This window comes from Acipenser ruthenus, chromosome 6 (assembly GCF_902713425.1).
Source record: "Acipenser ruthenus chromosome 6, fAciRut3.2 maternal haplotype, whole genome shotgun sequence".
NCBI lineage: Eukaryota > Metazoa > Chordata > Actinopteri > Acipenseriformes > Acipenseridae > Acipenser > Acipenser ruthenus.
Window position 1 is genome coordinate 28,269,419 of NC_081194.1, and position 12,039 is coordinate 28,281,457.

At 35.5% G+C, this 12,039-nt stretch overlaps 1 protein-coding gene across 1 annotated transcript in view; it reads left to right on the top strand.

Annotated features, from left to right (window-relative positions):
• LOC117411019 (tubulinyl-Tyr carboxypeptidase 2-like) overlaps positions 1-4,691 on the top strand; it is a 30,011-nt gene extending 25,320 nt beyond the window's left edge. Inside the window, exon 7 of the mRNA XM_034018013.3 lies at positions 4,360-4,691. Coding sequence (XP_033873904.2) covers positions 4,360-4,432 — 73 coding nt within the window. The 3' untranslated portion in view covers positions 4,433-4,691. The remainder of the gene's footprint in view (positions 1-4,359) is intronic.
• The last annotated feature ends 7,348 nt before the right edge of the window (positions 4,692-12,039 follow it).

Genomic DNA, 12,039 nt, shown 5'->3' on the forward strand with positions numbered 1-12,039 from the left:
TCACATGAATTGCGTTAGAAAAGTGCTGAGAATTGTTTTCAGGATCTAAGATCCTAAATAGTGTTGTAGTGTTGTCCCTTCAGGGCCTGAATTAAGAAGATTAAAAAACTGTAAAGCATAGTCTTAAAGAAGAAATATACTGCTCAATGTGATATTTGCACTTAAGCGATAGTGTCCGTTGATGAAGGCTCTACTGCGTGGTAGTTGACCGCAATGAGTTATGTGTCCGAAGACCAGGGCCCTAACGAAAGTCAAGGTCAACTATCACACAGTAGAGCCGTCATCGAGAGGGCAATATCGCTATTAGAAAATTATTTTTACTATTGTTTTCTTTAAAAAAACACCTCAAAACCTAGATTTACCTTGAACTTGTACTGATTCATCGTGTACCCTTGGAGTTAAACAAAGCAATTTAAATGCAATACATAGAACAGAGGAAATTCCATTCTGAATCAGCAAAAGTCCTGTAAAAAAGTAAAAACGAAACTGAAAGAAAGCAATTGCAACGTGTGCAGGAAGCACAGTATTTGTTTGGTGTTAGTTTGTGTTCGTGATTTGTTTTTGTTTAAATATTTATTTGATTTTTGTTTTGAATAAAAACAGCGCACAGGTGCTTTTTCACCCATAGTACATGTGTGTGTGTGTCTGTCAGCTTTCTGGTCTGGGGATGTCACTGCTCGGCTACCCTGTCACAGGGCCTAATTCAGCAAATTAATTTGACTTGTAGCTGAGGAAAAAGCATTTTGGGAGATTTTTGTTTTCTTATTCAACATCTATGAGGCATCAAAATAAAAATAGTTGATTTATTTAAGTTTATATTTTCCTAAAATGCTTTTTTCCTAGTTACATTTTAATTGAATTGGGATGGTATTTTGTCCAAGCACAATTCGACAAGATGTTGTTTGGATACCAAACTGTGTAGCAGTAGTGATTTTACAAGGCCAGACAAAGTACGAAAAAAACCCTGAAAATGAAAAATAAGTGGTTACAATGAACTAATTAAAGAGTGGATGCACTTCTCCTGATTTTAATTAGGTATTAATCATATCAAACCTTTCCACTGCTATGATTTTGAGCCAGTATGATAACCTAATAAATCAGGCTCTTTTTATGCCGAAGCAGTAACAGATATCCCACTTAAAGAATCACTTCCCCAGAAACATGTGTTCTAATCAACATTTGGGTTGACGGTTCAATCCAGAGAGGCTTGGATGGAAGCGTTTGTAACAAGCTGCTTCCAGGGGCATCGGTACGCACATTGTTTACTTGCGTCTGTCACCCAGTCAACCCTTCTTTATCAAAAGCAGTGTGAAATCACGTACCCCACCTGCATGACACTGGTTCACAGGGGGAGACGTTCACATGTTACATTCAGGTCATTGAACAGGACATGTTTGTGCTTGTCTTTTAAATGAGAGATGGGGTGGAAGTACAAAGAAGGGAATTTAGAAAATAGTAAATTCAGTGAATGCAAGCTTTTCAGTACTGAATGTTTTCATGTGACAATACTCTGACTTTTCCCTGAATCCAGGCATTTTATGTTGTGCATTTATATTGTCTGCCTGAAGCAAAGTATGTTTCAGAAGCTAGGCAGTGTCCTTGTTCTCATCCAGGCTGGAGGCAGTGGCTGGCCTGTCTGTTTCGAAACATCAAATTCCATTAGTTGTAAGCTTCTTCAAGACTAGCAGTTGGAAGGTCAATTCACGGATTTAGACATTACAATACCTGTTATTTTGCATTCCTTTTTCTATTCAATTAATTATAGTTGAAATTACTGATGCAATAAAAAAAAACAAAAAAAAAACATTTATGCCAGCTCTAATGCAGACTACAGTGACAACAATAAAATGTTTACAACATGAAAAACAGAGACATATTTAATGATTTTAAGATTCTTGGTTTAACCAGGTAGGAAAAGCTGCTTTTCCTTACAGTGGTAACCAGGGGAATAGTCATAGTAGGGGAAGTCTGGATCATTCCCAGGTGAATAAACACAGTTGGCACCTCCTACAACACAGTGATCCCTAGCACCATGCTGGGATATTTGTTGTGCTCGAGCTCTGAGGAAAGAGTGCCCCCCTACTGAGCCACTGACACTAGTTTGGTCTTCAGGTCACTGGTCTTCAGCACTGTATAAATGTTTTATTGTACTGACTCCTTATGAGTACAGTAATCCGTCGTGTATCCGCCGTCACATATCCACCCTAACCGTTTATACGCCATGATCAAGCTCTTCAGCAACGTCACACCTTTTTTTTTTTTTTTTTTTTGTAAACCTATGCATTTTGCTACTGTGTAAATTACCCGACACTAATGGAAGTGTATACAGCACTGTTGCAGGGCAGGAGCCCTGCGCATGAAGAGATTTTTTTGTGTAAATGTATATTGTAAATAGTGTGTATTTATTGTAATTAATTAATGAAGTACCTGATGCTCTGCCTGTTGTGTGTGTACCAGGTGAGGAATCTAATCAGCACATATTCACCTCAGGGCTGCTGCAAAATGAAATAAGTAATTTATTATAGACCTTCTTGCAGTTATTGGTTGGCAACATTTGCATCTGATTTGTTATCTGTCCCAGCAGATTTATAAGCTCTTAGCCTCCTGAAGTCTAAATGACTCAGTTAGTGTTTCTGCTGACTGGGCCCTGGAGTTCATTGAGGAAAGTAAGAGATTACAAGCAAAGATGAATGCTCTATCTTTGCTCCTCCTTCAAGTGCACTGCAGTAGAAAAGAGAAAGAAAAAAGGTTTTGAAATGTGAATGCTACAGGATAAAACTGCAGAATCTAAATAAAGAGTTTAATCTTGTATGAGGAAATCATGCTTGTGAATATCATCTTAAAAAAAGCATGCATTGTTTAGTTAAAATAGCTGCTTACTGTGATTGGAGGCACTCACAAGGATTTATTGACTTTATCTCATTATACCAGCAGCAAGCTCAAACAAATTGCTGTACAGTATATAGATTTTGACAGATATGTTTCCAAGATGATATTCAGAAGTAATATGTTAAGAAGCCAGTAGTGTATTGCTGTATTGTATGATGTCAGAGAGAAACAGCTGAGCCATGCATACCTAAGCAGTTTTCTTTTCATCAAATTTACCTGCTATATTAGTAATCCTGTCATATTAAATCACAAATTGATCAAATATTTGTTATTTAAAGCAAACGCTTTTCATGGGATAGTAGACTATGTAATTGTCAAGCAGCCTATACGTACAACTATAACTGTATTGCTTTACAAGTAGCCGTGCGACAGGACAGCCTATGTTCAGGCAGGCAAGAAGACACCTATGCAGGTGGACCTCAGTTTATTAAAGTGAATAGCTGATTGGCCAATAGACCAAACAATGAAGTCCCCCAGTTTCCTCTATTCTTGCCACATACTCGCACAGTTTGAGTATGGAAACCATAAACAACAATATTTAAGGACAGGCTGTTCCTATGAATGGAATCTTTGCCCAATCAAATCCTAATAAAATCCTAATAAAGTCATGCATTAAATAGTGTTTTTCCTGTAAAATTTGATGTCAATCTTGGGGTGTTTTCAGTTTTTCATACAGATTATATGAACATCGGCATATATTTAAACCATTTCTGTGAAGAAGGACTACATTGCAAATTACTCCAGTGATTCTGAATAGATGATATGTTATATTATTATTATTATTATTATTATTATTATTATTATTATTATTATTATTATTATTGTTATTATGGGACCTAGAAAGTCTGGGAAACTCTGACATATTGGGGGGTTGACTTGCATGATGTAATTAGTGGTTTATATGTAATATCATTTAGTAATACAAAAATTGAAATTCTATTACATTTCACACAAAATTCAAAATCTAGAATTTATTTAAGCAACCCCTTGCAATGCAAAGAAAACTGTTAATGTTCAAAAAAGTAGTTGCAGATAACTCAGAATGTTAATTTAATGGCTCACAAGTCAGCCTATGCTATAGGCTATTGTTTATGCACTAACAGTTGTCTTTAAGAAAATAAAAAAAAGACTGCACTTTGGTGAAAATACCTAGATTAATCTAGCCCAATATATGTATAGCGGATACAGCTAATGAATCTATTTATATTATTTGTATACCAAATCTACAGTATAGTATAGTACATACTTTATGTACAATAAAATGGTTCATAAGCAGGGGAATTGTCTTTTTCTCAGAATATATGAATGCTTTTAAATAGTCAGTGTGTCTAGGATTATGTCACCTCTGTATATATTGTACCAAATTGCATCACCATATGAGGGAGATAATTATTTCATATGAGAAAATAAAGTAACCTGCTTTTTTTATTTATTTTTTTTAAACAAATTTGCTTTTATCTGTGCTTTCAGGCCTGCAATGATTGACAAGAAACCTGCAGAACTTAGCACCTTGAATGACGTGGCCTACCAAATCCGGATATGAGGGAAGACCATTGGGCAGAATCTGTGATCTTCCATGGTGCTCCTACTTGCACTTTACCTTCCAATCAGTTTTAAATCTCTTTTATGACTATGTATTAAATACTGTGTAAATACTTGAGTTTTTATTGCTTAATGTATGTGTGCAAGAGGTAAGGCAACACGTCAAGAAAGCACCAAGGGGTCTTTAGACTGACATTGAAGAAACTCTTTGGTTGGCTGTAATAGTTATTAACATTCTCAATTAAATAGTGCTGTAAGGAGGCAGTGTGGGCTATTGTATGTGTTTCAGCATTGGGCTGGGAAATGGCTATATTCCACTACATTACATTTGTAGGTTAGGGCAAGACATTTGACCGCCTTCTGTTTCTGCCTCACTATAAATTACATGTGGCATAACAGTTACAATACTGGAGGTAAACAATAAAATAATGGTATCAATTCAAAAATGTTTTATTGTTGGTTAGTATCAAAAAAGAAGCTTGTATATACAGTGAATGGCCAACAAATTAGAGGATGTTAATATGTTAATTTAAAAAGTCCTTCTGTAAACTATTCAGATATATATGGTCACATGCTGTGTCTAAATCTGTATGAGCTGTTGGGAGTTTTGTGCTACAATCATGTGAAATCAGAAGGATCTCTATGGCTTCACACGATAGTGGGTGGCTGTGCACCCAGCTTGTCCACTGATACTGTGGCTGCGTTTTCCAACAATGTCCCTCAGAAAACCACCACCTGAAAGCACAATTCTGGTCCCAAGGGCCATGACATGAAGGCCGCAGATGTGTGACAAACAAGACATGGTCCAAATCACAAATCTTCAAAACTGGACAGGACACAGCTATGTGGTCCTTCCCACTGTTAAGGCCATTCTATAATTTTGTGACCAGTCTGTACACAGTATATTGAGCTCTATTTTAAAGAAAGGTTGAAAAGAAAGATATAAAACAATGTCAACAGTATAAACCTAGCTAAATATTTGTGGCAAGGATCTGGTACACTATTCTCATGTGCTTATATTTTCTTGCTAGTTTTATACTGTTAAAATTATTCCACTCAGACAATTAGCCTTTGCCTTTTTCACTTATTTCATTGTTGCAAAAATAACTTGCCGTTTTAAGGTGTCATTGTTGTTGAGTAATACTAATGCAATCACCTGAATATTGTAATTGAACTCTTATTGTATTATTATTTACTATAATTTGTTGTTTCTAAGCAATGTTGCCGGTACATTAGACATGATATTCCAATTAGGCGGCCCAATTACTGAAAGGTCTTGTTACTGCTTTCTCATAACTAGGATTTTGAATATCTGGATCAAATGATTGGTCTAGCAGAGAATGCTGCAGCTGAGCTGAGATTAGAACGCAGGTTCTCCTATCTCCTTGTTTTCAAATAGCCCTTTATAGACAGCACTGTCTCCTCTAATATCTCAAGACAAGCTCTTTATATGGTCAAACAATTCAAGAAGGTGGGAGGCAAAAGCCTGTCCATACAATCCTCACAGTTTGTGTGTCCAGTTAATACTTATTTCATTGCTATATACCGCTATATTTAAACAGTGACATTTAACAGTGTGAAAGAATCTTCGTCTTTGTAGAATGTGTAATGCATACAAGGATCGTTCTTGTTGAAGCAGTTCTAGAAGTGAAATGGGTCTTAATGCCTTATTAAACAACACCATATCAGAAGGAAATGACAAATAGCTGCTTTTTTATCAATCTTTTTAAACAAGGGAGCAATTTAAAAAAAAAAAAAAATTGTGAAAGAAAAGCAAATAGGTTTTCAAATTGGCAGCTGAGAATGATAAAGAAAATACTTTCAATTTGATCCAATCCCCACTGTTTAAGCCAAAATGTGTTTTCATTTGACTTTTTAAACAGCAGAAAACAAGTGGCTTTCTGAAAATGTATTTTTTTAACTTTGAAAAAAGGAAATAGTAATGTGATGTTAGAATAAACACTTTAAAATAATACCAAGGTACTTTGCACATTGTCTGGTTGTTACTAACAAATTCCAAATCAATGGCTGCTGGTCAGTATTTTAATGTTATCTGTATAACTAGAAAATTCAGCTAAATTATTTAAATGTTATGATGAATTTGCAGCCAGTGAAGTCTAGTCAATTGGTCTACAGCTATACTCCTTAGATCATTAAAATAGAGCCCTTTATATACCAAAGTTATGAGAATCAAACATCCAACCGTGCAGACTCGCTGGTATATTTCTGTTTGTAAAAATTATGTAAAATGCACAAGGCATTTAAACATGGGCTGTGCTTACTATACACACCAGCATTCAGATCAATTCAGTAGCCACATCAACTTATTTTCAGTCTTGCAAGAAAAAGTAAGCATATCTGCAGATTTGTGTTTTTATTGAGTATGGCATATAAATACTGGATATGAATGAAGAACCATGGATTAATATTCACACCTCTGCGCCTTCCATCAGCCTGACCTACTGTGAGAGTTTTGAGTTCAGTAATGTGTTTAATTAAGTGGCATCAGCCAAGTATGAACTGTCTGCATTTTCTTAGCATAACTTGCACTTCGTGAGAAATAAATGACTAGGACATGCCAAAAATAATACAATATTGAACTTCAGATTCAGGACCTTTCATTTCGGATGTCTTGATATTGCAGTTATAGTGCAGATTGAAAATGGTGATTCAAAAGTAGCTTTGTGTATTATTGAATTTTAATTAACAGGACTGCCTTCCAGTTTAAACAAGGTTACAATTAAGCAATAATTGCAAAAAAGTCATTTACGTATACATTTTAAGAAAATAAATACTAGTTACTTGAAGTTAAGAATGACCTTAATAAGCCCAGACTGTGCAAACACAGTAGTATTTTGTGAAGTAACTGTTATATCTGCATCAATTTTACATATAGAAAACCAAGTTTTTTTTTTTTTTTTTAAAGAACATTGCTGTTTCTATTGATTAATGATTTTTTTTTTTTTTTAAGAAGAACTTTTAAACAAACAAGATGAGATTTTGCAAGGTAAAGCTAATTGTATACAGACTTGGTTATAAAGTATTACACTTTAAGAGAACAGAATGTAATCTCTTCTCTTTAGCTATGAGAAGCCATGTTAAAATTGATACTGCAGAAATAGTTTTTATCATTGGGTTATTACAACCTATTTCAATTTTCCTCTTGTTGAATAAAAGCATATTAAAAGCCAAAGTGTTTTCTTTGATTACATGATGTTAAATAAAATATCGAAATTCTGTTCATGTAGTTGTTATTATTATGTCTCAATAGTAAAATTCTGAGTTGCAAAACTTTTGGCCATAGCTGTACACTTATGTTCCTGTTTCCAAACCTTAGCTTCAGTAGAGCAGTGCTGTGAGTGTAACTGGACATTCAAACCAAAACTGTTGCCAGTTAAGTGATGCAGCCCAGCCATTCAAAGCCTCTCTGTGTTAATACAGCTCAATTGTACTGAACACAGTGGTGTGATATGAAGCATTTCCTCTGTTCTGACAAATAAAAACTGTTTGTAACGTAGGTTGGAAACCAGTGTGTTAAATAGTCAAAAAAACCTCCTGATGCAATGCACTGTTGACTCTGTTTTTAGGTCGCAGAACACTTTTTAATAAAATATTCAAACTAGTTGTCTGTTGTTTTAGATATTGTTAAACTAAACTTATTTTAGTGTGCATTTGACTAGTTTTACACTATAATTGCCAGTATGCAAACTGCAACTGAATTGCAGTGTAAAATACTGAAAGAGGGTCATACAGGGTCCGACTCGGGTGAGAGGGTGCAACATGAGAAATGCCGTAAGCACAGGTAAACACACGTGAGTTTAAATAATGAAGCACCATAACATTAGTATTGAAATGAGGGAATGTTGCCCAGTCGTATCTAAACATCTGCCAGTATAAATTATATCTGCTAATGCTTTCCAGACCCCAGGACTCCACTGAAAAAACACGATTGAAGCTCCAAGGATACCGTACAGTAAAACTAAATGGGGAATGTTGCTTGTCACTGGTGTTCCAAGAATGTACCATATTGTGACCCCTTTGGCTTTTTCCATGCAGTCTCATTTAATTACAACCTCGACAGCCTACATCAGAGACTGTCCGCCGCAGCTGTCTGAGTTTTGTATTCAAATACACCCTTTTCACCATACTTAATGTATATGATTTTTTAAATAGGATACTTCATTCAACATGCCAATTTGAACTACCCTACTGTATCTGTGAATCCAGTATTATTTTTCTACCCCTTAGTACCCTAATTATTTCAGGAATGAATTGGCTTTTATTATATTTTATTTACAGGCTTCAAGTGGACTTATGTTGTTATATTGTTTTCCACAATATCTTTACTTCTTCTTGTGGTCTTGTCGCTTCGTATTTTTATTTTAAAGATAATCTGGCTATAAAATGTTTTCTATTTAAATACAACCAACTCACTGAGGAAATGTTGCTGTAAGGAGTGGCACAAGTAGCGGAGGCTTCCACTTCCAGCTATTTTCTATATTGAATAAATCATTGCAAAACATAATACCCAGGCCTTACATAAGTGGTTCATCTACACTGTAATGGGAATTTCCATTGATTTACCTAACTGACATTCAGGATTGGAAGTTTGGATGTTATCAATATTCAGAACAATGCCTGATTGAAGACTACACTCAACTAAATCTTATTGAAATGTTGATCATAGTAAGGCGAGGTTAATGTACTGCAAACTGCTGATAAAAATAGGACAAGCTTTTAGAAGCAGATAGTTCCACGTGTAGATATTATGGAAATCTAGTTTCCTAGACACTACTAAGAGCTTAGATGTGTTTTGGTAAGAATATCTTTTAATGATAAACAGGAAATTCATTACCAGGGCATGATAAGGACACCCCCCTATATTTTACCACTGGCAGAGCATAAATAAATTCTGTTAACCACACAGATTAAGGAGTTTGTTTGATGATCTAAACTGCGGCAGATATTTGAACACTGTGCCAAAACGTGTAAATCTGCTTTTTTGGCAGATGTTAACCCATTTTATTTTCTATTGTTTCTAGTAACATTACTAAGGGGGCCAATAAGTCATCCCTGGTGTAAAAAACACAGCAAGACTTAAATAGCGAGAAGGCAGTAGTATTTAGTAGACACCTACAGGCTTTCATAAGGTGCATTTGCACAAGACTTTGTGCTTGCCATGTAACGGCTGCTTAGAATGCTCTGCTTTTGCACTAGAAGACCTGAATTAATAAAATGTTGTCTGTTTGTCGATATGAATCAACTAGAAATGGAAGTTTCAGTGAGCAAGGGATCTTCTTAATAAACAACTACCAACTACGCTGCGTGAAATAGTACTTTAATTAATGTTCTGAGAACTTCCTTTCTAGTTGTATAGTTAACATTGTTTTATCCTCTCTGCCACTGTACTTCTTTCAAAGCAGTATCCAGACCTCACTGTTTATTCATTAAAAATTGCTACTTAATATAAGCCTGCTCTGTATCATTCAATAGATGATCCTTGGGCGATGTTATTGGCTGTGTAAAGGAAGCACAATGAATTAATTGCTCTGTCAGATTTTATTTTCTAATTTATAAGACTATTTTCTAATTATAATTAGTATTAAGCTTTTATGCAACAAAGCTCTTTAGCTCTTAAAGTGTGCAGTAGGCACACACAAAAACAGCAATAGGTGCAGTCTAGGATTAATCATAAGATCCATCTGTTTACAGAAAACAAACAAAAAAGAACATACTGTAACTACATTAGGGAGTTATGCAAGTATTGTACAGTACACCCACTACAAAACTGTATGCTTGCAATAATAAAAAGCAATCAACAAGAAAATAAACAATTTCAATACTTAAGAAATCTTTTAAGTCTATTGTGTGGATAAAATCTGAAATTAAGTCATTACACTAGCAAGAGAGACTTGTCTCCAAGTACACAATATGCACTCTACAGTTGGAACTATATAGTAATATATATTTAGGGCTTGAACTTTTCTGGTTTTATTTTCCACATTTCTACCTCCCTTTAAATGTTAATTAGTAGTTGTTAAGTTGTCTCTGCATCCTCAAAGAGAAAACTATTAATTAAAAACTGGGTTTAAGATTTATTTGCTACAAATCAAGGATGGACTTGCTGTCAATGTAGACTGTACTGGGTATTTTACGCTGAAAAGAAAATCTATTCTGTTAAATGAATGAAAATAACAAAAGCACAACGATAAAACTAGGCGACTACAAGAATAAAATGCAATTGGGATCAGTGATGAGCAATTAATGTAATTTGTCACAGCTGTCTGAAAAAACCTCAAGCCCTACATATATTATAGGATAGATGTTTTGGTCGTCCATATTTACGGTCCTGGATTTTAACTAAAATAATCAGTTATTTGCGGATTCCATGGACTTCAACCAAATCACTAATTTGACTTAGCTACAGGCAGGTGTCGCTATAGACACATCATAACGTTTGTTTATCCAAACTGTACCATATTGTGTTATCACAGACAAATTGGATTTGGAAACTCAAAAGAAAGTGATTGGCAGAGATTCCTAACAAGTCATAAATGGGCAAAACAAAACCAAACAAAAACACATGCTAGCATTAAAACAGAATTACCAACTGAATATTAAACTGTTTGTATCGTTTGTGACCCTGAATTTTATTTCTATTAAATACATGTGGGGGAAAAAAAAAAGATTAGGTGCTGCTAACCAACTTTTATTAAACACCCTTGGTACAAAATTTAAGTGGTACTTCTTGCACCGTACGCATGGGTCCACTTCAAAGAATGGAAAAAAAAAAGAAAAAAAAAAGAAAAAACACGTATCTGTGAAACATAAGTTCCTCCTTGCTAACTGTGTCAGGAAAACAAATATCCCCAGGACATGGCGCTACAGTTCATTGCACTAATGAGTACTGTTTCTGCATCTGCTGCTTTGCAGACTGTTTGTGGCACACTCAGTTTCATGCCAGAAGGAGATGCATCAGAACCTCTGGCTAGGATATCCTGTCGTTCACAACAGGGAACTTAAAAGAACTTAAAAGATCCAAGGGTCCTCAAGATTAATCAAAAGCATTGAAATAACGTCTTACTAGCTTTACAGATTAATGCTAAAATTAAAATCTTGTAATTTGCTAGTTATAATTTCCACACAAGGTCAAATTTATTAAAAGCATTTACAAAAAAAAAAAAAAGTAGTCTGATGTTTCTCCAGTTACAACATATTCATTAAACAGATAACAGTAAAAACGCCTTTTTCTTTTCTTTTTTAGTCATCGCCAATGGTTTTTACCCCGGTTTTCTCCCTAATTTGGAATGCCCAATTATTATTTTTATCCCAGTTCACCGCTACAACCCCCCGGCTGAAACATGTGTCCTCCAAAATGCGTTCCTGCCAATCTGTCATTTTTCGCACTGCAGATTCACAGCGAAGCCACCACACCTATAGTGCCGGAGAATAACACAGATCTGAATGGCTCCACTGCAGACCCGCAGGCACCCTATCAGCCACAGGGGTCACTGGTGCGCAGTGAACCATGGATTGCCCTGCCAGCCTAAGCCCTCCCTACCCGGGCGGAGCTCGGCTAATTGTGCACCGCCCCCAAGGAACCCCCGT